This window comes from Gopherus evgoodei, chromosome 6 (assembly GCF_007399415.2).
Source record: "Gopherus evgoodei ecotype Sinaloan lineage chromosome 6, rGopEvg1_v1.p, whole genome shotgun sequence".
Taxonomy (NCBI): domain Eukaryota; kingdom Metazoa; phylum Chordata; order Testudines; family Testudinidae; genus Gopherus; species Gopherus evgoodei.
Window position 1 is genome coordinate 58,482,579 of NC_044327.1, and position 26,216 is coordinate 58,508,794.

The following is a 26,216-nucleotide window of genomic DNA, read 5'->3' on the forward strand; positions in this document are numbered from 1 at the left end:
GATCTGGTCCAAGAGATAACTATAACAGGACCGCTTGGAAATAGTGACCATAATATAACATTTAACATTCCTGTGGTGGGAAGAACACCTCAACAGCCCAACATTGTGGCATTTCATTTCAGAAGGGGAAACTATGCAAAAATGAGGAGGTTAGTCAAACAGAAATTAAAAGGCACAGTGACTACAGTGAAATCCCTGCAAGCTGCATGGACACTTTTCAAAAACACTACAACAGAGGGCTAACTTAAATGTATACCCCAAATTAAAAAACACAGTAAAAGAACTAAAAAAAGAGCCACCGTGGCTTAACAGCCATGTAAAAGAAGCAGTGAGAGATAAAAAGGCATCTTTTAAAAAGTGTCAGAGGGGTAGCCGTGTTTGCTGCTTTTACAGATCCAGACTAAGAGTCTGGTGGCACCTTATAGACTAACGGACGTATTGGAGCATGAGCTTTCATGGGTGAATACTCACTTTGTCGGATGCATAACATGCTCCAATACGTCCGTTAGTCTATAAGGTGCCACAAGATTCTGTGCTGCTTTTAAAAAGTAGAAGTTAAATCCTAGTGAGATAAATAGAAAGGAGCATAAACACTGCCAAATTAAGTGTAAAAATGTAATAAGAAAAGCCAAAAAGGAGTTTAAAGAACAGCTAGCCAAAAAGTCAAAAGGTAATAACAAAATGTTTTTTAAGTACATCAGAAGCTCTTTGTTGCTACAGTGATAAGCATCACATAAAAACTCAGGAGGAAACTAATAATTCTGTATTCCATACAAAGTTTGGAGGTGTGTGTTAAATAGGGCACAGAGCCATATATTGAACAATGAGGATAAAATAAAATATTGAACAGCTACCCAATCAGTGAAGACCATCCATCCTGTGCACTGAATGAGGCAGGGGTCCTATTGGAAAAAAAACAAGTATATACACCTCTACCCCGATATAACATCACCTGATATAACACAAATTTGGATATAACACAGTAAAGCAGCACTCCAGGGGGGCCAGAGCTGCATGCTCCAGCGGATCATATCACATTAGATATAAAGCGGTTTCACTGATAAGATTTTTTGGCTCCCAAGGACAGCGTTCTATCGAGGTAGAGGTGTAATCATGGAATTAAAGACCTTTGCTAAGAGATAGCAAAGGTGTACATCACATCTCTTCCTCTTTGTTGAGACTGCAAAGCCATGAAGCTTGGCATTCTGGGTAGTTACAAACAGATCTGATGTCAGTTTACCTGAACACTTGCAAGAATCTCTGTGGCTTAGCTCCCATTTCCCTGGGAGAAGAGACTTATGGCTCAGCCAGTCCTTTGGAAGATTGAACATCCTGACCAGGTCAGTACCACCTGAGATCTCTGAAGTGATTTTCATGCTAACCTGTCACCCTGCAAGTGGATTTATGACATAAACCTTGTGTTGCTTAAACAACCACCTCTGGTTTGTTACATGTGACCTGAAGATTAGGAGGACCAATCTCACTGTCCACAGCTTGAAGAGTAAAAGGGATCTCTCCGATGGATCAAGATCCTTGGGCTGAGACAGGACACAGGGAGCTAACCACCTGCTAGGCTTGAGGAATAGACTTGAGGAAAGACACAGAGATGTGTAGCGGTCCTTCCACAACACAAGTGCTGGACTTGCAGAAATAGTATGATTTTGGCCTGCAACTCTCCCTCAAGTGAGGTCCACAAAGCCAAAAGAAGCTGAATCAAGGAACAAGTGGATTTTCTAGCCCATAGGACCACATCTATGAATGATGACAATGCCCAGCATGTGCTAAATCCATTTGACTTCCTGATCTGAATTGCTAAGGTAACTACCTTGTTAACTGCCATATGTTGGAGATGTGTTAAGATGTGAAACTCTGGTAGCCAACAAGGACAAAGGATAAAATTAGGTTTGAAAATGCACAACCCAAATTTTTTTAATGTAATTGTATGATGAGTATATGCAGGCAGGCAACTTTTAGATGGAGAGAAGTAAGTTGCTAAATTCTATTGCTGCTATCACTTGTCTACCTTTAATTTTCCGTAATTAGTAATTCAGGCTTTGGGATATCATGACCAAAACTGAACAGATTTCCTTTATCTCTTTAGCAAAGCAAACAGAGTCAACCTCTTCAAAGCATTCGTGCTATAGCACTCAAAACAACTTTCACAGCCAGAAAATTACAGTCTGCCCTACTTCTTCCTGCCTCTCTGACTAATAAGATATGGAGACAGGAAAAAAATGAGGGAACGCAGACAAAACATCCTGGTGAAAATCAAAGAATACTTGGTAGTGATTTTGATCTGCTCTACTTTGCCAGCAGAAAAGGGCAGCCTAGTGCCCTGAAAAAAGGAAGAGGAAAAAGGAAGGTTTGCTTCCATGGCATCAAAAACTCTCCACGGGCTGGTTCCTGCCAGTTGGATGTGTTCTTAGAGGCTCTTGCCTGGCAGGGGCTCCAAAATCTCTGGTAGCAGTATTTAACAAAGAACCCGGCAGGGTTTGAATACTAATGAGCAAAGAAGGATTTCTTGTGCTCTGGCAGGATGTTCTTTCCCATTTGAAGCCTCTCAAGAGTTTGATCAAAGGTCTCCTGAAAAGTTTCTCATCTTTCAGTTATGCAGTGATCCTGTTCTTGAGCAGATGGCAAAGAGAGTACATTGACCTAAAGCAGGGAAGGCATGCAACTTTTTCAAGGTTTCCCCAACAATTTCCTTGTTGTACTTGTGGAAAGAGAGTAGGCACAGGGCTATTTCCAAGACTAGAATAGCCTCTTTTGTGATTATTTTCTTGAGCGTCTTCACCAGACCAAATTCAGGACAGTGAATCCCTGAGGACTTGGTCCAGAAGCAGGAGAGGATCCTTCCCGTTCGGGAGATCATAAGATATGAGAACTCTCTGGCATGGTTTTATGGCAGGGAATGGAATATTTCCTGGAGCTCTAAGTCATCGTAAACCTTCCCACAAGAGTTTTGGTTAGACCATGAACTAGCAGACTGGGATTGAGAACACACATGCAACCCATGCCCTGACTCTTGCACCCCCCACATCTTCACCCCCACCCTGAGCACCAAACGGAAGCTCTTGCACTCCCCTCCCCACATTCCCACCTGCACCCCTCACAACAGGTAAGCGCTCCACACCCAAACCTCCTGCCCCAAACCTGAGCCCCTCCGTCATTCTAGGTCCTGGCCAGACCCTACACCCCAACCTGCTCCTTCATCCCCAGCCCTGTGCTCAGTGCAGAGAGAGGAAGACAATGAGCTAAAACCAGGAAGAAGGTAGGTACCCACTGTGTGGGCAGGGCCAGGACTCCAGACCAGCAGTGGGCTGAAAGGGCCAGCAGCCAGGACCCTGGCTGTCAGGAGCCAGCGGACAGAACCCCAGACCGGCAGTGGGCTGAGCCGCTCAGCCCACTGTTGGTCTGGGGTCCCGCCTGCCGGTCCCACTCAGCCCACTGCTGGTTGAGGGTTCTGGTTGCCGTCCCCTTGCCAGCCGGGGTCCTGGCCACAGGCCCCGCTCAGCCCACTGCTGGCCTAGGTGAATGGAACCCCAGGCCAGTGGCGTAAGATCAGCACTTTAATTTAATTTTAAATGAAGCTTCCTAAACATTTTGAAAACCTTGTTTACTTTACATACAACAATAGTTTAGTTATATAATATATAGACTTATAGAAAGAGACCTTCTAAAAAACGTTAAAATGTATTACTGGCATGCAAAACCTTAAATTAAAGTGAATAAATGAAAACTCGGCACACCACTTCTGAAAGGTTGCTGACCCCTGATCTAACCCTTTAGGTGGAAATACTACTAAAAAACTATATACAGAAACCTAACCCACTGCAGCTTAATATCACTACTCCATTTACAAAAAAGTCCACGGTTTTCCTGAATAATTTGCATAAAAACAGCACAATCATTTATTTATTTTAGAAAATTAGGATACCTCTGTACCCATAAACATGGATACACATGTTGCAGCTTGATGTATTCCAGCAAAACATTAAAGATTTTCATCAACAGCTATATAGTTTTGGTCTACCACGATGACTTTTACCAAAACCTTAAAGTAAGGTTTGAAATCAAATGTGGTGTCGAGATGGATAGCTAAAATGAATTCAAACTACTCACCTATAAGTAAAAATGGGCCATTGTCTTCCAGATACCCTCACTTATGAAACTCCTATAAGATATGGTACATGGCCCAAGCTAAGCATTTAATACCCTGGCAAAATCTCATCCCTATCCTTAATTTAGATCGAAATTCTTCAAAATGAACCTATTTCTAGCATTATGAAGGGTTTTAAATTAAAAATAAGAGCATAGAATGGGGGCACATACATCTCTGATTAAATGGTGCTGGTTTTCCTCTAACCCATGTGGCTACGTATGGCCTAATATTACCAGAACTAAGACATTAAGAGAACTTTTTAGAGCTATATTCCGGTAAAAGATTGACAGAGGATTACATGACTTAAGGTATAATACAGCTTTGTAGGATATTCAAACATTGCAGCTCTGTGAATCCTCACAATAAGACTTACACAACTATCAAAACTAACATCAGATGTTTATCATGTTTTAATCTCCATGTTCTGCATTGATTCTACACATCAGAGGACATATGGAACAAATTAATGAGCTACTTAATAAGCATAATTATTATGTACATAATCACAACATTAGGCTAAGCACTGACTCCTCTAGACTTCCACCAAACTTCCATTACCCCCCTACAATGGATGAGAGATCAAGTTTAGTCCTGAATACTGATCCTCCAAAAGGCAGCACATCTTCAGGCCAATCCTAGGCTTTCATTTTACCATATGGTTTGATAACATTTTCTCTTTGAGATGTTCTAAGTTAAGGGAAAAAAGCCTCACAAAACCATTGACAGATTTGTGTGTTCAGCACCACAATAAACAATTATGAAAGACAGGGAAACATAGCAAGCAATCCCTTGTTTAACTGCAAATATAAGAAACACTGCATTCTCTTGTCTAAAAAGTTCATTACTGAAGTCAGTCTATTTACCTGAGCAATTCATTAGTGGCATCATAACTCATTATGTCTCACTCAATACACATCAATTCAAAACTAATTCTGCGATCCAAGGAGACAAAGTAATAGTTCATGTAGAAGCTTTTGAATTTGTAAAAATCTGGGGAAGTTAGTACAGTATAGCTAACATGCTAATAGCTCTCCCCCTTGAAATATTAGCATCTTGCAACTGAGAAAATACTTATTCCTATTACATCAGTTATATAAACTTTCAAAAATGCTTTTACTCCCTAAACTCTTTCCAGACCTTCCAAATTTTGGACTCTTGAACCCAATCCTTTATCCCTGCTCCCTTTTTAGTGGTCCTCCTAGTAAAAAAAATGGAGGAAGAAAAAAGGGGTAGGGAACCTTTTCTCTTCGTATTCTCTTCAAAGTCCAGCCTGTAGTAAAATACTAGGACAAACAGGAGCAGATTTTGAAGCTCTGCAAAACAACATTGGTTGGAAAAATATTCTGAAAATATAATTTGGCAGGCCAAAAAAGAATTTGAAGACGAACTAGCAAAAGAATAAAAAATTAACAACAAAAAATATTTTAAGTACACAAGAAGCAGGAAGCCTACCAAACAATCAGTGTGTCTATTGGACAATCAGGGTGCTAAACAAGCACTCAAGGAAGACATGGTCGTTGTGGAGAGGCTAAATGAACTCTTTGCATTCATCTTCGCTGCAGAAGATGAGGAAGATTCCCATACCTGAGCCATTCTTTTTAGGTGACAAATCTGAGGATCTCTCCCAGATTGAGGGGCCAGTTGAGGAGGTATTGGAATAAAGTAAACAGTAATAAGTCAAGAGGACCAGATGTTATTCACCCAAAAGTTCTGAAGGAACTCAAATATGAAATTGCAAAACTACTATCTATGGTATGTAACTTATCACCTAAATCAGCTTCTGTACCAAATGACTGGAGGATAGCTAATGTGATTCCAATTTAAATAAAAAAGTCTTTAGAGGCGACCCTAGCAATTACAGCCCAGTAAGCGTAACTTCAGTATCACCTAAACTGATAGTAAAGAAACTATAGTAAAGAACAGAATTATTAGACATACAGAAGAACATGATTTGTTGAGGAAAAGTCAACACGGCCTTTGTAAAGGAAAAATATGCCTCAACAATCTGTTAAAATGCTTTGAGGGGGGTTAACAAACATGTGGGCAAGGGTGATCCAGCTGATACAGTGTACTTGGATTTTCAGAAAGGTCCCTCACCAAAGGCTCTTTAGCAAAGCAAGCAGTCAGTCATGGGATAGTAGGGAAGGTCCTCTCATAGGTCACTAACTGATTAAAAGAAAGGAATCAAAGGTTAGGAATAAATGGTTAGTTTTCAGAATGGAGAGATAAATAGATCTGTACTGGGATCAGTGCTGTTCAACACAGAATCATAGAATAGAATATCAGGGTTGCAAGGACCTCAGAAGGTCATCTAGTCCAACCTCAAAGCAGGACCAGTTCCCACCTAAATCATCCCAGCCAAGGCTTTTTCAAGCCTGACCTTAAAAACCTTTAAGGAAGGAGATTCCACCACCTCCCTAGGTAACCCATTGCAGTGCTTCACCACCCTCCTAGTGAAAAAGTTTGTCCTAATATCCTACCTAAACCTCCCTTACTGCAACTTGATACCATTACTCCTTGTTCTGTCATCTGGTATCACTGAGAACAGTCTAGATCCATCCTCTTTGGAACCCCCTTTCAGGTAGTTGAAAGCAGCTATCATTCTTTTCTTCTGCAGACTAAACAATCCCAGTTCCCTCAGCCTCTCCTCATAAGTCATGTGCTCCAGCCCCCTAATCATTTTTGTTGTCTTCCACTGGACTCTCTCCAATTTTTCCACATCTTTCTTGTAGTGTGGGGCCCAAAACTGGATACAGTACTCCAGATGAGGCCTCACCAATGTTGAATAGAGGGGAATGATCATGTCTCTCTATTTGCTGACAATGCCCCTACTTATACAGCCCAAAATGCCATTAGCCTTCTTGGCAACAAGGACACACTGTTGACTCATATCCAGCTTCTCGGCCACTGTAACCCCTAAACTCTTTTCTGCAGAACTGCTTCGTAGCCATTCGGTCCCTAGTTTGTAACAGTGAATGGGATTCTTCTGTCCTAAGTGCAGAACTCTGCACTTGTCCTTGCTGAACCTCATCAGGTTTCTTTTGGCCCAATCCTCTAATTTGTCTAGATCTCTCTGTATCCTTCCCTACCCTCCAGGGTATCTACCACTCCTCTCAGTTTAGTGTCCTCTGAAAACTTGCTGAGAGTGCAGTCCACGCCATCCTCCAGATCATTAATGAAGATATTGAACAAAATCGGCCCCAGGACCAACTCTTGGGGTACTCCGCTTTAAACCAGCTGCCAGCTAAACAGGGAGCCATTGATCACTACCTGTTAAGCCCGACAATCTAGCCAGCTTTCTATCAACCTTATAGTCCATTCATCGAGCCCATACTTCTTTAACTTGCTGGCAAGAATACTGTGGGAGACAGTATCAAAAGCTTTGCTAAAGTCAAGGAATAACACATCCACTGCTTTCCCCTCGTTATCTCTTCATAGACCCAGTTATCTCCTCATAGAAGGCAATTAGGTTAGTCAGGCATGACTTGCCCTTGGTGAATCCATGCTGACTGTTCCTGATCACTTTCCTCTCCTCTAACTGCTTCAGAATTGACTCTTTGAGGACATGCTTCATGATTTTTCCAGGGACTAGGTGAGGCTGACTGGCCTGTAGTTCCCCAGATCCTCCTTCTTCCCTTTTTTTAAAGATAGGAACTACATTAGCCTTTTTCCAGTCATCCGGGACCTCCCCGGATCACCATGAGTTTTCAAAGATAATGGCCAATGGCTCTGTAATCACATCCGCCAACTCCTTTAGCACTCTTGGAACTCCTTTAGCACCCTTTCTTTTCCTTTGTATCTGTTCACAAATGATCTGGAAAAAGGAGTAAACAGTGAAGTGGCAAAGTTTGCAGATGATACGAAATTACTCAAGATAGTTAAGTCCAAAGCAGACTGTGAAGATTTACAGAGTACTGGGTCATTAGGCAACAAAATGGCAGATGAAATTCAGTGTTGATAAATGCAAAGTAATGCACATTAGAAAACAATCCCAGCTATACATACAAAATGATAGGGGTCTAAATTAACTGTTACCACTCAGAAAAAGAGACCTTATAGTCTTTGTGGCTAGTTCTCTCAAAACAACAGCAGTCAAAAAAAGCTAACAACGTTAGGAACCATTAGGAAAGGGATAGATAATAAGTCAGAAAATATCCTAATGCCACTATATAAATTCATGGTATGACCACACCTGGAATACTCCACTTAGTTGTGGTTGCCCCATCTCAGAAAAGATATTAGAAATGGAAAAGGTAAAGAGAAGGGCAACAAAATAGGTATATGGAACAGCTTCCATATGAGGAGAGTTTAAAAGACTAGGACTATTCAGTTTCGAAAAAAAGATGACTAAGGGTGGATATGATACAGGTCTACAAAATCATGGTGTTGAGAAAGTGAAGTGTTATTTACCCACTTCACATAAGAACCAGGGGGGCCACCCAATGAAAGTAACAGGCAGCAGGTTTGAAACAAACAAAAGGAAGTACTTCATACAAGCACAGTCAACCTGTGGAACTCATTGCCAGGCAATGTTGTGAGGCCAAAACTACAACTGGATTCAAACAAAGAATTAAATAAGTTCATGAAGGAGAGGTTCATCAATTGCTATTAGTCAAGATGGTCAGCGATGCAACCCCATGTGCTGGGTGTCTGTAGGCCTCTAACTGCCAGATGCTGGGATATGGACAAGGGGATGGATCACTTGATTATTGTCTATTCTGTTCATTCCCTTTAAAGCATCAGGAACTAATCACTGTTGGGAGACAGGATACTGGATTAGACAGACCACTGGCATGACGCAGTCCAGCTACTCTTATGTTCTTACATGTAATGAAATTCCATCAGCAAGAAGCAGGTCTTTTGGCTAACTGGACAATAATGAATGATGAACAAAAAAATCACGAACAGCTCAATAAGGTCTTTACAAGTGCATAAAGTGTTAGTAATCCAAGACGAGAAGGAAACAATCAATCAATCAGCTATTCAGCTGACATTTTCGGGAACTGACATAAACTTTTATGAAGCAAGGACATAGGAGGTTAACTAATGAACTGAAACAATGTACAGTAGGTTGCTTTCCACTAATGAAGTTATAAAAACTAAGAAAACCAACTGTCATGGATTCAGCCTTTTCACATATAGACAGGATTATTTCAGAGAAGCAAAGGATTTTTCCTTCATAGATCAAATTACTAGCCGTCTTTAACGTGAAGTGAACCATGAAGGAAAAATCCTTCGCTTCTCTGAAATAATCCGGTGTTACTTAACATTAATGTGATCACAGTGGGCTGTTGTGTGGCTGAGACGTAACACAGTAATCAATCAGGAATCTCAAAGGAACAGAGAAGTTTCTTACTGCACTTGGCACTCTAATGCAAACTAAAATGAAGATTTTCTGCAGACAAAATATAGCAACCTATATTTAAACTGATGATTCAACATACAGCTGATTTCAAGTATCACTGCTGACTCATTAATTTACTTTCCTGCTAAAATTCAGCTGTCACCATTCACTCTGCAGAAAATTTTTATTTCAGATTAAGTTAGGGAAGCTGTAGTTTATAGAATTCTTGCTGGCTGCATGCTCCTGTTTAAAAAAAATTGAAATAATTAAAAATTCTCTATCAATAGATATTCTGGAAGAGAAAAATTTCGTGCAATATGAAAAATGATTACCTACTTTACATAACTATTGTTCTTTGAGATGTGTTGCTCATGTCCATTCCATTCTAGGTGTGTGTGTGCCATGCGCACAGTTGTCAGAGACTTTTGTCTTAACAGTATCTGCAGGGTCAGCTGTGGCACCCTCTGGAGTGCTGAGCTCATGCATTCGTATATCAGGTGCCACCGGCACTATGCCCTCTCAATTCCTTCTTGCCAGCAACTCCAACAGAGGGGTAGGTGGGTGAGTAATGGAATGAACAAGAGCAACACATGTTGAAGAACAACAGTTACGATTGCAGACTATGTGATTCTACAGCTGGGTGCGTCCCTACCTGCATGTGTATGTGCAGAAGGACAGGGTGAAGGAACCCAGACTGGTGGAATGGACAGGCTCCGTGGGACCCCAGCACCACAGGTGGCACCTCAGAAGGGGGGCCCAACCCATCACAAGCATGTTAAACTAAGTGTCTGATTGTTCCACCATCTCTTCCACCTCTAGGCTTAAGTTATGGCCATCCTTTGGAGCAGGGGTTGGTGCCTCTTAAAATCGTCCGGTGAGCTAATGTGAGAGGGTCCCGCCACAGCCTCATCTGGATCAGGAGAGGGCCTGGGGCATCATCCTCCGGGGGGAAGAGGGTTTTGGAGTGGGCATCTGCCCTTCCACCCACCACAGTGTCCATTTGCACTTTGCGCACTGATGTTTGATGCAGCAACTGAAATTGGTGTGAAGGGGGCATTGGCATAATTGCTGGCCACTAGCCTGCTGCCAGGATGGCATCACGGAGATGGATGCTGCCTCAGGAGCCCAGTCACCATGCTGTTGTTTTGGCAAGGAGCTGAACTTCCCCTCCATGCTGGAAGAATCCTGCCTCCAGTGACCACAGCAGGGCCATCAACGCCTGAGTCTGGCAGCTGCCACATGGGTGAACGGCAACTTGAGTAGGCGGACCAATACTGGGAGCAGGGGGAACAGCACTGTGTTAGGGAACATTCCTAGGATCTAGGTGATAGCGATTGACGTCATAGAAAGGGTTGGCAGGAGGAAGACCAGTGCCAGCCTACGGTGACCAGCGCCTCCCTGTGAGTGAGTCTCGACAAGAGGGCAGAGACTGGGAGCGCGGTGCCAGCGAACCGAGGCAACCTGAGCTGACACAGAGACTGGCATGTGGCGACAGAGCTCTGCCTTGGCTCCAGAGACTGGCGGCATTCACTTGCCATCTGGGAAGCTTTCACAGCTGGCTTGCCCTCATAGGGAGCCTTTGCTGGGTCCATCACAGCACGCGGTGCTGGCTGCACTGGAAAAGTCTTTTACTCTGAGCACTGGAAAGGTGCAGACTATGCCGTAAGTTAGGGTCCCCTACTGCTGCCTGGAGTTAGTGGTGGATAGGAGGTCCCTGAGGGGATGTATCCCCATGTGGCTCTGGGGTGGGTGGGCAGCCTGAACAGGGTCCTTTCCTGATACCCCTGGTCCTTCTTGCTCAGTGCTGCGTCCCACTTTTTCTAATTCTTTTTGGGCACTGCTGAAGGGAAACAGTGCTGGGGAGCGCCTGGTGCTGGGGGTGCAGTACGCACTGAGACTGAAGTGCTGGGAGTCATGTCCAGCTGAGATGGCTCCAAGGAGGGCTCTCCAATGGTTGTCATGCTCTGTGTCCTAGGATGAAAACTCTTACAGACATAACACTTTTTACATGACTGCCCCTAGCACTTCAAACAGCTGCCAAGGAGGTCACTAACAGTCAGCGCAGGGCTTAAAACCCAGAGACTGGAGCATGCTCTGCCTGGGGCAAAGTCCCTGCCAGGACCCTAAATTACTAACTAATTACTAACTAACTACAGTAAACGAAACTATTTACAGTTCTAATACACGAAGTGAAGAAAGGAAACCACTGAACACTTGTGGGAGGTAAGAAGGAACATGAGCGCAGCACTCCAGAGGGTGTCACAGCCGAGCTATGGATACCGCTAAGGCAAAAGTCTCCGACAATTGTGCAAATGGGTGCGCATATACCTAGAATGGAATCGACATGAGCAAGCATTCGAAGACGAACCTAACGTTTTTCAGTACTTAACTGTTTTTAAAAAATAAAGGTGAGCTTCCTTCAAATTTCAACATCTTTGGTTCGTTCTTTTTTTGAGGACTTAGAAGTAGTAAATTTAAAAGTGTGTTAAAGCAAAATTAGAATTTTCAGATGCTGAAACAGTAACAAAGTTATAGTATACTGGACTGTCAAATATTGCAGGGCAAAACAGAAACCATATTTGACACTAAGTTATTTCAGTGTATGGTACAAAGCATTTTCCACCATTTCAATAAAATGTCTATCATATTAACATGAACTTAATTCAATCTCCAATAAAGTGGAAACAAGAGCAGTTGGGCACTGAATATCAACAATCCTATTCCTAAATATATTTCAGCAGCAAGATAGAAGTTAAAAGCATATATCTGAAATCACAGCTATGTACAGACAGACTTGTATTAGTTTATCCAACATTCACTTTGTTAAGTCCTAATTCTTACAGAACTCCTCTGTAAACACATTTTGTACACAAACAATATACCACCACAATTAGCACCTTTGTTTGCCATCTCAGAGGTACCAAGAATAAAAATGAGTCATGAAGAGTGAACTAGTTTAGAGGTGGTCCTCTAGAATGCATAAGGTGATTTGGCAGAGTACAAAGCGCAGATAAGGTAAGTCTTTTCCCACCACTGCTCCTATAGCACCTTACAGAGCAATAAATCCAATTTAAAGAAATACTGCACAACTTCATTGAACTCTTTATAGCTTCTGTCATACAATATACAACCTTATGGCTTTGTTATACAAGACACTCAGGAAAGTTAGGACAAGTCAACTAAAGATGTGAAGTTAAAATGCATTCAACAACTGCATGGATACTCTCATTCCTGCAGGGGATTAAATTGAAGCAAAGCATAGCCAATTCTCTTCTGAATGAGAGCATCCATAGAAGGCTTTAATGCATTTTAACTCCAAACCTTTGGTTAACTCCTCAATTTTTTTTCACTGTAGACAGGCCTTAAAAGTACTATAGCTAATTGTTCAAAGGAATCTAGGTTATGGTACTAGATTGGCCAATGCCCTGATTTATTGGCCAGATTTGATTTAAAAAATTCAGTTATAACTGAAAGATATACATGACAACAACTTATTCACAATATCAAACTCTACCGTAAGAAAAATAATTAGCATCTTACATTATTTCACAGTATCTGCTACTAACAAACATTACTAATCCTTTGCCACTACATTACAAAAACAATCCATAATTCAATAGTGTGCAGATATCTCCTATACTAGAGGTTCTCCACTTTTTTCTTTTTGAGGCCCCCCAAAAGATGCGACTAAAAACTCCATGGCCCACTTGTGCTGCAATAACTGGTTTTCTGCATATAAAGGTCAGGGCCAGCATTACTGGGTAGCAAGCAGGGCAACTGCCTGGAGTCCCATGCCACAGGGCCTCCATGTAGCTACATTGTTCAGGCTTCACTTTCAGCCCCTGGTGGCAGGGCTCGGGGACCTGGGCTTTAATCCCACGTGGTGAGGCTTTGGCTTTCTGCCCTAGGCCCCAGCAAGTCTAATGATGGCTCTCCTTGGAGGTGCTGCTGAAACCTGCTTGAGGCTCCCTATGGGGCCCTGGACCTCTGGCTGAGAACTACTGTCCTATACAATATCTAAGTTTAAAAGCAATGGGACAATTTAATACTATAGTTTCACTTTTAAACTAAGCTTTTTGCAGCAATTTACCTTTGCTGCCAGGGGTGACCTAAAAGGTCTGAACTCTCGCAATTTCTGCTTTCCATTATTAAAGAATTAAATAAAAATTTGCTATTGCTCTGTATTTATAGGGCACACTGTTACCATTTCCTAAAATTTTTTTTTTAAAGGTAAATACTGAATTTGCCCTGTAGCTTTAAATGGACCAAAATGTTAAGATCAATTAAAAACTGTTGTGGTGGTGGTCATGGTTTTTTTGGGTTAGAAAAAGCAAAATACTGAAATTTTTCTCAGTAAATTCTGGGATTGTTGAAATAATTATTTTGAATGAAGTACTGAATGTGCCATAAACTAAATAAACCAAATGCGCCAGAACTAGTTAAGTTCATGAAGGATAGGTCCGCCAATGGCTATTAGCCAGGATGGACAGGGATGGTGTCCCTAGCCTCTGTTTGTCAGAAGCTGGAATGGGCGACAGGTGATGGATCACTTGATGATTACCTGTTCTGTTCATTCCCTCTGGGGCACCTGGCATTGGCCACTGTCGGAAGACAGGATATTGGGCTAAATGGACCTTTGGTCTGACCTAGTATGGCTGTTTTTATGTTCATAAGCTATTTGAAGTGTTCCACTGATATGTTAAAGATAAATAGAAATATTTCTTAATGTAGCCAGAAGGGACTTAAGAAATCTCATAATTTTATCCAGTTTAAACTCAAATTCAATGCTAATTTCACATTGTAATATGGTTCAAGGAGACAAATCAACTACTTTCCTTTTAAAATTTATTTTATTGATATGAAAGAGTTGCTGTGATCAGAACACTGGTCTGAAGTTCAAACTGCTTGTTACCAGGAAGCTATGTAGTTTAACTATATTATATATATATATAAAAAATAAGGTTTAGCGCAACTAAATCTTTGATGAGTTGCAAAATTCACTTTATTTTATTCAATTAATTTTATTCTAAACAAACAAAAGCTTTTCAAGCATCAGTTTAGAATTTTGCAATTTAATTCAAGACTCAGTTTTTTTTAAAGGTGCAAAATACTTATTGTATAGAATTAACAGGGTGAAGTAAGCAATTTTATTCCTGATCCTTGCCTTAGAGGAGAAAAATACAAAAACAGATATTTTAGAAAAAACTAAAATATAAAAAATAGATAGAGCTCTCATACTACTCAAAAAGTGTATTGAATACAGCTCCAAGGAAAATACACAACATGTTCCATACAACTTGTTGTTATAATGCTAAATTATTATGATTTTGATGGACATGAATTACCGTATATCCGCGATCATAAACTGGTTCGTTTATAAGCTGCCACCCCCCCCCCCCCAAGATGGATAAGTAAAAATGGAAAATTTTTATAACCCATTCATAAGACAACCCTGTAATTCAGGGGTCAGAAAACTTTGGCCTCTGGGCCATCAGGATAAGCCACTGGTGGGCCGAGATGGTTTGTTTACCTTGAGCGTCTGCAGGCATGGAGTTAAACAAAGTGTCCTGGTGCGCCTGCTGCTTATCCTGACAGACTGGGACAGCAACTGGTGGGGAAATTTTTTTGTGGGGGAGAAGCTGGGAGTCAGAGGAGTAACCCCTGTGACCACCCCCCACATGACTGCATCCCTGTTATGGGACCCCCACACTCTCCCCATCCTATTCCTTCTCACCTTATCTGGGGAGGGCCAGAGGAGGATCTCTCTGACCTGGCTGGAGCTGCTCCGGCAGGCTGGGCAGCACGGCCGCAGCTTGCTCCAGTGGGCCAGATTGGGTGGTGCAGCCGCAGCATGCTCTAGAGGGCTGGGCAGCATGGCCACAGCCTGCTCTGGGGGGTTGGGACTGAGCAGCATGGCTGCAGCCTGCCAGCCCCGAAGCTGCAGCTAGGGGGAGAGCAGCATGGCCAGAAGCAGAGAAACTCTGGCCCCGCCTCTTCCCTTCTGGCTGTGCTGCCTATCCTTGCTTCCTTTGTTCGAGGGAGGGGCTGTGTCCCACCTCTCCCTCTCTATACCCATTCATAAGCCGACACCCTTCCCTGGTGCTTCCCTTTTTTACTAAAAAAATTCAGCTTATGAATGAGTATATACAGTACTAAGAATAGAGTGCATGCACATAAATGGGGCAGCATTCAAGCCATCTGATGTGACAAGTATCTTCTTGATTCTTGTGCCCTAAATTTTCTAAGAATTAGAGCAACCACATACATAAGCAAAGCAAAAACTGGTTGAAAGTTACAAACATCTAATAAAGGAAATTAAGCATTCAGGAAGAAAGAAAGAGTTTGGACTATAACAGGGTCTGGGTGGGGAATTAACATGAGAGAATGAGTAAGCATTCCACTTAGACAGAAACTCTAAATTGGCCAACCTTAGTAAATTAATCCCCTCAAGCTACTGGACTGGGAATCATACTTCATTTGAGCATTTTGGTGGCTGGCAAAGAAACATATAGCTGTCACTGCTGTGCACAACTGAGCAAACAAATTAGTGAATTCAAAAACGTCCTGAGTACACCGCTTTGTTCAAGCTTTGATGTGATAACCCACTTTTGTTAAACAGAAATTATTATTATGTTTTTCACTTGCAAGTGGAAGTGCAATAAAATTAGCTTTCTGGAGGCTCTTTAGTCACTATGTATAACTACATTCCTCTAACATCTTAAAGGGATGGCATAAATCCCATTACTGTCCGAATATTTTAAACTACTGTTCTTAAAAGCAAAATCTAAGACAGTGAAAAAAGATCAGAACTCCTCCTCCTCTTCATTTTTAGTTTTCTACTTTGTGAATTTCACAGTGCCGTGTAGATGTAAATTCACCATGTCTGGTCAGATAACCAGTTTTCCCTTTTTTGCATTGGCCTCTCTATGAGGAAGGGAGAAAATACATTTGTTTGGTAGGGACAAGTATAATATCTAAAGCTGCTGTTATACTTACATGTAGAAATTGACTATTTAAAACAGATATTTAGTTGAAATCAAGTACTTAACTAAATATTACTAATATTCATGAGTTCCTCCTTTTTTACCCTGGTTAAAAACTGTGAGGGGCTGCACTGTGCCAAGTTCTCAAAACTGGCTAATATTAAATAAACTTGAGTAGTTAAACTACATATAAAACTAAAACGAACTTGCATCCAACGAAGTGGGTATTCACCCACAAAAGCTCATGCTCCAAAACATCTGTTAGTCTATAAGGTGCCACAGGATTCTTTGCTGCTTTTAAAATGAACTTAAGTCTTAACATTAGCTGATTTAGTTGACACAAATTTTAGAAAGCTATACTGCTAAACTACAACAGGCATTTGTAGAAATTCAACATACAAAAAGTCAAACTTTCTGCACTTTTCTTTTCCAATTTGGCAGTTGTAGAACAAAAGGAACAAGGGAATGTAATTATGGACACAACTATGAAGCAAACTTTTCCACTGAAAACAAGAATCATGCCAGGAGTTACAGAGGAATAGGTTGCAGAATGTGGAAATAATCAGTCATGCAAAGAAGCAGAAAATACCTGTACCGAGCCACCATGTCTGTCAGCTGCAAGGTGAGCTCTCAAGTGATGGGGGTTGGCCTGCTGGGAGTCCCAAGCTGCCCTGTGGTCTGCCGACTGCCAATTATATAATGCATTAAGCATGGAAGAGGAGGAAAAAAACCCAAAACATATTAAACATCTCATGCTTGTATTACAATGTGAAATAAAAATCCCACAGGAATACAACACAAAAACAAAATGTAACCAGCTATGTATATATGCACATGAATGTAGTCAGACACATGTTTAGACTTTGCTATTTACTACAGCTAAAAGTTGTAGAGTGGCTAAAAATGAACAAAAATGTATACACGCAAACATGAAGTACCAAACAGATTAAGAATCTGGAAATAGAAGCAAAACAATAAACAAATTAAAAAACCAAAAAAACCCCAAACTGTTCTTATTATTTTAAGTAATTTCAAAATGGTTATAAAGTCACTTGGGATATGCAAAATTTCTCTCAAACACAGCAACATAATTAAAAGTATCATGGATACTCCAGAAGAAAACAAGAACTCATGATTACATATGCTTAAAATACAATCTGTTCCAACTGAACATCATGCATGTTATATTAACTGAAAATATACACATTCAACAAATGCAACACAAAATGCAGTGCACAATTACTATATTGTATATTCCAACCCTTGCATCAATAAAGGCCTGAAATTTTCTGAGAAACAAACTAAAGTATAAAATCACAATACTGATCAAAGTTATCAGCATACTGTAAATCTCCACTAGTTTGGCACTAGTATATACTTTAAAATAACTGATTTTTGTACAGAAACCATAAACCTTTTAGGGCAAAGCTTTGAAACCAGCCACCTAAATTATGTATGCAAATCTCATTTGTATGTATAAAGTGGGTAGCTACATGCATATACACTTTTTTTTTAAAATCAGAATAAACCACATGTGCATATGCATACACACGCACACACAATATATATATGGTGGGTGAAGTATATCAAAGTAAAATATGATTTATATATTTTGTACAGATACTATTTCAACCTTTACATAAAACCGTTATTGATCTGTAAGAAAGTACTTAAAATACATTTTTCTCATGACAACCTTCTAGTACTATCACCTCAGAATTGTACATGGTATGCCCACTAGGTAACAAGTGAATTAAAATCTTAAGCAGTCCATCTGTTCTTACAGCCTATGATTATGCATTAAGTATTTTCTCTAAGAAAAACTTAACAATACTTGAAACAGAAAATCTAGAATTCTCACAAATTTTACTGCCTTTTGAATTTACTAAGGTAGCAGTAAATTATAAATACAATGGGAGAAAAAATGCAGTCTTAGGAAAATGAACCCTTTAACACTACAGGGTGAGTCACTGTACTGAGTGCAAAGTAAGAGACTATAAGATTAAACAGAAAAACTAAGGAACAAAATACAAGCAATGCTCCTTAGGACGCAGTTGATCAAAAAAGACAAAAGGCTCCCATTTATTTATTATTACAACTTAAAAACACGACAGCCCTTTATAACCTTTATTTAAGGCTTACAAACCAAAAACATTCATGCATTAATAAAGGCTACCTTCAGCAAACAGAGAAAAATGGACAGCAGAAACTGGAGTCAATTTGAAATTGTGTAACACAAGCAATAGCAAAGCTGTTTTGGCATAAAGAACAAACTTTATAAAAACGATGACATAAAATAATGCTAGTAAAATCTTAGGTGAGCAGCATACCTGATTTTTGGATTGTTGCATCTTATCTCTGTGCTGATGTGCTTCTCTGTTTGATGACAGTGCGGGATCTGAATGAATTGAGCCCACTGGAGTAGGCTACAAACATAATATATTATGTAGCAAATTGTTAAAAAATATTTAAGTTTTCTACATACCAACAATTATTGAATTGTAATCCAAAACATGTTTCTGAACCTGCCATGGAAATGTACAGAGATCTGGCCATACAAAACCAACAGCAAGTCATGAAGCAGACCCTCACTAATTCTCAAACTTGGTAATTCCCTCACGAAAACCAGTAACATGCTGTCCCTTCTCAAAAATTTAGGAGCAACTTGCTGTAATGATGCCCAATGATAAAGACTTCACTAGACTATGCCGTAATGCATTCACTAGTACGCTTAGGATGTGACAAGTTACTGTAAACTGGTCCAAATAAAAGCAGAAAGTACATTTTGCGATGAGTTCCTTGAATTTTTGTTTTCTTACATTTTAATTTGAAAAGTTTGCGACTACTCCAGCTAGAGGTGTTGGACTCACTACAGTGAAAGTTGCATGAAGTATCCATTCCAACCTATTTTGTATCAGTAAAAACAATGAGAAGTCCTTGTGGCACCTTAGAGACTAACAAATTTATTTGGGCATAAGCTTTTGTGGGATATAACTCACATCATCAGAAGCATGGAATGGAAATACAGTAAGCAGGTACAAATAGTAAGCAGGTACAAATATACGGCACATGAAAAGATGGGAGCTGCCTTGCCAAGCAGGGGTTCAGTGCTAATGAGGCCAATTCAATTAGGGTAGATACGGCCCATTCCCAACAGTTGATAAGGAGTGAATATCAATAGAGGTAAAATTACTTTTTGTAATAGACTATCATTGTTCATGTACATTGGCCAAACCAAACAGTCTCTATGCAAAAAAATAAATGGACACAAATCAGATATCAAGAATTGTAACATTCAAAAACCAGTAGGAGAGCACTTCAATCTCCCTGGACACTCAATAATAGACTTAAAAGTCGCCATTCTTCAACAAAAAAACTTCGAAAACAGACTACAAGAACTTGCAGAACCGGAATTAATTTGCAAACTTGACACCATTAAATTAGGCCTGAATAAAGACTGGGAATGGATGGGTCACTACAAAAAATAGTTTTCCCTCTGTTGATATTCACCTCTTCTTGTCAACTGCTGCGAATGGGCCACATCCATTTCGACTGAATTGGACTTGTTAGCACGGACCCTCCGACTTGGTAAGGTAACTACCATCTTTTCACCTGCTGTATATTTATACCTGCTACTGTATTTTCCACTCCACACACCTGATGAAGTGGGTTATATCCCACAAAAGCTTATGCCCAAATAAATGTGTTAGTCTGTAAGGTGCCACAAGGACTCCTTGCTGTTTTAACCTATTCCAGTTACTGATAGCTTCCTGCAAGATTTCAGGCTGAAATCTTCTATGACTAATCTCTGCCATCTTTGAACGTATGAAGAAAAAAAAGATTAAGTCACTTTGAATGTGAACACAGTGTAAATAAAAGATATTACCATTTTACAAATTTTCTTATACTCCTGTTTTTAATTTTTTTTTTTTTAAAAAAAAGACAATTAAAATGGCTGAGGCTTGAAAGAGACAATTTTGTCTGGGAAGAATGCTTACTGAAAAGCAGTGCATTTCATTGTTCCAGAGGAAATCTGAGTTCACCATCTTATTCGCTTTTTAAAAATGATTTACCAACTATTCACAATGGAATTTTTTCACTTAGTTTGTAAGATATGTAACTAAGGAATGATTCACTGAGGCTATGTGCAAGACCAGCTTAGTTAAGTAGTGCAAGTTTTATAAAGTTGTTCAGGACAGAAGGTACATAGGGACTCAGGAAAGCTTCTGAAAACATTTTAAGATGCATAGCAGGGAGCTCCACTTTGATCATGCCCAAGGAAGGTGTTCCTTTCTATACACCATCTAAGCATGTGTGGGAGAAGGCATTCTGGTGATGTATAAATAGTTACAGATTGTGGAATTTAAAACACACTTCAAATTTGTAGAAGTTAACAGAATTTCCAAATCCTAAACAGGGAAGCTCCTACCTCTTCACTTTAAGTAAAGAGAATCTATAGAAAGATTATATCTGTACAATGTTAAACAAGCATGGTTAAGTAATCAAAGACAGAATGTGCCAAATAAAAGATTTCAGATGTTCTCAAACTTGGACTGTTCCCTTCTGAGTGCTACAGAATATTAACTTTTGTTAAAAGCTACAATACATTTGTTGCTATAAGTTTATGTGCTGCATACTGTAGTACTATGTATATGCCATAATCCTATAAAATCATGCACATAAAAAGCACACAGTTGTTTCATAGGGAACTGACACATACTTTCCTATACTTAAGAATCAATTACGCACATGATCAAGGTTAGCTTTGAAGTCACTGTTTCATCCCTGTATACATTATTGCATGTAAGCAAGGATGAAGATTATATATCCTATTGTCCCTCATATTAGATTGTTGGCTCTTCTAAGCAGAGAACACATTTAGTTGTGTTTTTATACTGCTTAGCACAACAGGAACCTTATCCATGACAGGGCCCCATAACAAAATTATTGTTATGTACAAAAAACCCAAAACAAACAATGTTACTGAATGTTATTTGGGTTGCAAAGCCAAGCCCTCAAAAGTTAGAAAAAGACAGATTAACAATTAATCTAATAATAATAATAATAATAATAGAGTATGACAATCTTAGTAAAACATGATAGTGAGAATAAGTTATCAAAATATGTAAGTAGATAAGAATATGTATATACAGGAGTATGATATTAAATTTAGTGTAAGTAAAAAGAGAAGAAAGCGTTACAAGATTATTGCAGAAAAAATTCTATAACCCAAATACAGAATTTTGTAAAATGAAAGCTTAGAACTTGTAGAACATTGGAGCTTAACTTAGACTATGTTTTCCATGAATCTTTGACTGACTTTCTGCCTGGGTTTTCTTAAAAAAAGTTTGGGGTTTTTTGGCCAAAAATTGAATTTTTTAAATTTTTCAGTGAAAAGTTAGAATTTTCTACAGATACTATCCCCCACCATTTTCTGATCATCTGAGACCCTAACGTTGGGGTCTGATCATTTAGTCACATGCAAACTTTTCTACTGTTCCTGACAGTAGTAAAAAATGTTTTTAAAAGGACATTTTTATTGAGTAGTTTAATGAGGTACTTAGAATCTCCTTCAAGCTACCCGCCTCAGGGAAAGCTTGAAAGCAGCAGCTCATGTGCCTGTCAGGCTGGACAGGGAAGACGTGCACTTTGTGACATCAAAGGGAATGAGGCTTTAGTATAGTTTCTGCTATAAACCTCAGATGCTGAGAAGTGATTTCTCAGTTGCTTAAAAAATTGGGAAAAATTCCCCAAAATGAAACAACCACACACTCCCAATGACGACTCTGTCCTTGCAAAGTTTCAAATGACAAACTGTTACTTAAAATATGATTAGAATTCCTACAACCTCCAATTATAAAACAGAGGAAGGAATTTTATTTGATGTTTAAAAAACCACCACCATACTTCTAGGAAGAGACCCAGTACGAAAAAAATCTCAGACCAAAAGGTGATATTTCATAAATTTCCACAATACGTAAGAACAGGGAATTACAATGGAAACTATTCTGCAGCTTTCACAAAAGTAGCTTGACTCATAATCTTAGTAAATTTTATAATGTTCAAGAAAAATCATATAAATATTAAGACTAACTACTATAGTTAAAAAACTGGTTAGACAAAAATACAACAACATCTTTGCTCAACTGAACTCACCAGCTGTTTCCCAATCCAGTCATATTCATAATCAAACATATAGCCCTTCCGATCAAATAAGTCTGTAAAGAGTTTTCTTAAGTAGTCATAGTCTGGTTTTTCAAAAAAATCTAGCCTTCTTACATAACGCAGATATGTAGCCATTTCCTCTATACAAATGAGAAATATTCATAATTGCCATTTCTGTTTTATTAATGGTTAAACAATTACATTAATCACTGATACTTAAAAACAAATCAAATAAATCTTTAGCTTTCTATATAAAATTCAGATTGATTTTATGTCATGTTAATTTACTTATCAGTTTAGTTTTCATATTCCACAGCAGTTAATGCATTTCTCCCTTGAAACAATTATGCACCAATTAACTTTATGTTCATGAGTATCCCACTGAATTTAATGGAACTGCCATATGTGTAGATGTTTGCAGGATGGGAGCCAAATAGACCAAAAACAATCAACTTTTAAAAATCATGCTAAAATCTATCATTACTAGACCCGAGAGGTTAATATACCAGAAAACTTTTTTTTCTTTTCTCCCCCTTATTTTGTGTATTTGAGAGAAGTTTTTGTTTAGTCAATTTCTGCTTCTGTGCTTCTGTGTAGCAAGTCGGTTTCATATACCTGAGTCTTTTACAGAGAAATCAGGGAAATAAAATCTCTTTTTGTATAGGAAAATGCAACTATAATACCACAGAAATTGTTAGGGGGGACTCACAGGCCAGAATAATGCCCAAAATAATGAGTTACAAGTAGTTTAAAGTAAGTCAACTTCAAAATAATGGTCATCTACCAGTAAGAAAAGTGTTACAATAAGTATTTTTAAAAAATATTAATCTGCTTTCTTACAGATGAAAGGGAGACCACAATTTTATGCTTCATGACAAACTGCTCACTACCTAGAACTGGAAATAAACTTCCTCCCCTCTTCTCTCCTCCCCATATGTCAATATATTGAACAATTAGTGGTTTTGGGCCTCGCTCCTAATCCGCCAGCTTCAATAACAGCCAGTGACAAAACTCTGCGATGTTTCATTATATTTTAAGTTACATTCATTACCATATTATTTTATATGTATTTGAAAGGTATTTTTCTTAGTAATGCACACAGTCCTACAGTATTAAAGGATTTACTGCAGCACGATTTTAAACATAGATTCTTCTTCAGTAACACAGTCATTACCTGGAAAGTTTTCACACAATACTTCGATAGGTGTTGCTCGTTTTGTGTCTCCAATTTTCTGATAACGTTCTTTTAATGTATCAGCCTATGATGTGAAAGATATAAATTTATAACTTCAGAAAGTATTTTAGGAGACAACTTTACTAAGGAAACACCATGGAGAAGATGACTTTTTTTAAAAAAGGAGAGAGGAAGATATTAAAAGCACTACCTTTAAACCTTGCCACGGAAGGCTCCCTCTGAGAAAATACATAAACATATGTCCTAAAGCTTCCAAATCATCTCTTCTACTTTGTTCTGTAACATAAAATAAAAAGGTTATTAGACCATTACATCTGCTTAATGCATAATTTAATTTTTCACATGATTTAGAAAAAGTTTTAATATGTTTAGAAGTTTAACAATGTAAAATTTCATATTAAAGTAGTACACATTTTTGCCTATTCTGGATCCTATTAAGAGCAGAGAGTTAAACAGAAAATGCCAATGCAGAATACTGGTATGTTCATTTTACTCATACAAGTCATTTTTTTAATAAAAGGAAACTGATCTGATATTTAAAATCATACTTTCATTAAAAAAGTCCACATTTTTCAACTACGTTAAATTAGAACAATTTAGGTCTGTCATTGAACAAATTTCCTTCTTAAAATGATGAAAATTAACGTGATACATGGAAAAAGCAATATTTGTTCCCCATCTATCCACTTAATGGAGTTTTTTAGGAAGCCGAAGGTTTTATTGGGGATGAAAGAAGTCTTACATGGAAAACTGACTTTTCAGTCGAAAAGCACCATTGAAGAAGCAAGCAGTTGTAGCTTATTCCTCTAGCTAGCAGACCTTAGAGTAGAACTGTGAATAGAATTACTTTGCAGTACTACAATTTTTGTTTACATTAATGAAGTGCTAGTCAGTGTATTAGAGTTCTGGAATTCAAGCCACAGTATTCCATTAAGTTTACAAGAGAATAAAGTAAGAAAACCAACAACAGTAAATTCCAAAAGAGAACTCAAGTGATTCAAATTTGCAAAATTCACAAGTGCTCTTTGGTTTCTGAAAATCTGACTATTTTGAAGTGAACGCACATTTCTTATTGACAAAGTATTATTCACATTTTAAAATTACAGATATCAATATATTTAAGAGTCTTCAATATAGGTAATTTAATGATCTTCAGATTATTCAATTATACAATATGATACCCAAAGATCTTAAAACCAATAGAAAAATTACTGCTGCAAGTCAGCAATATTAGCCTTCTACTACTGGAGATGGAGGCATACAATTATATAGGTTGTTTTTTTTTTTTAATTGAGGTGATTCATTGGATTGAAAGCAGTTCCATAAATACACAAGTAACTCCTCAGTCTCAACAGTATAATGTTGTTTGGTCACCCCGTTTTAAAGCAATAATAGATTACTACTATTAATTATCTTTATAAAGAGAGTATAGATATAGCTAATGCTGAACAAACTTATCTAGTCTACTCCTTATAGTAGATCAGGAAGTTCATAGCACAAAATTAGCCTTTACAGATCAAATCTTAAACATAGTTAGGGAACTGTGAATTTACTTTGCATTATGATGTCCTTACATTTTACAGTTGCTTCCCTTCCCAACAGAACCAGTTTTTAAAAATGCTTATTCCTTTAAAAGGACTTGACCTTAAAAAGAAACAGCATTTTGACAAATAGGTACCATATTTTACAACTGAATTTGACAGAACTGCTTAACTTGGAGTTCTCTTTCAAAGAACAGTTGACGCTTTGTTTCTAAATAGTGTGTGTTTCACAATTCAGATTTGCTGTATTTTCCCCCTCATTTGTCATGAAGAACAGCTGCAAGAAGATAATGTACTTTTCTGAGTTGGTGTACGTTTTCCTGACATGTTTTCCTAAGTTCCTATGGTGAAATAAATGTCCATTTCCATGAACATGATTAAGTCCACAGATGGGAAAGCAACAACAATTTAAATAAACTCTTCTGTTTCCCTGCAAATGCACTTGGTAATAAAGAAGCAAAGAAATGAGAGGTGTCAAACTATAGTATGATGACAACTGTTTCCAAATAGAATATTTATTAAATTTGTCTAAGCAATGCCAGTAGTTATTTAAGAATCCTATTAATGGTTGCTTTTATGACTCATATTTTAATCAAAGAAAAGTTTGCTGCAATTAATGCTTCTTTTCCAATCTTTTCTTAGGTTATAGCAAATGTGAAAAACCTTGCTACAAAAATTTTTTAATCTGAAGTAATTTGTGTAGAACATAGGGCAGTTTTTTGTTTAAAATGTAACTAGAAAAAGCCACACTCTAGGCAAGACCACTCATTTTAGTGGATCTTTTATAGACAAAAGCTAAATGGCCATTACTCGTAAAAGAGAATAT

The 26,216-nt window shown here is 38.6% G+C and overlaps 1 protein-coding gene across 7 annotated transcripts in view; it reads right to left on the minus strand.

Moving 5' to 3' along the window:
- The window catches only part of CSNK1G3 (casein kinase 1 gamma 3), a 140,919-nt gene that overhangs the window by 19,884 nt on the left and 94,819 nt on the right, over positions 1 to 26,216 (minus strand). For all 7 annotated transcript variants that reach the window (XM_030565971.1, XM_030565969.1, XM_030565968.1 and 4 more), the window contains 5 exons: positions 24,040 to 24,125; positions 23,829 to 23,913; positions 22,646 to 22,794; positions 18,820 to 18,915; positions 17,079 to 17,174 (listed from right to left, as the gene is read on the minus strand). In XM_030565971.1, coding sequence (XP_030421831.1) covers positions 17,079 to 17,174; positions 18,820 to 18,915; positions 22,646 to 22,794; positions 23,829 to 23,913; positions 24,040 to 24,125 — 512 coding nt within the window. The remainder of the gene's footprint in view (positions 1 to 17,078; positions 17,175 to 18,819; positions 18,916 to 22,645; positions 22,795 to 23,828; positions 23,914 to 24,039; positions 24,126 to 26,216) is intronic.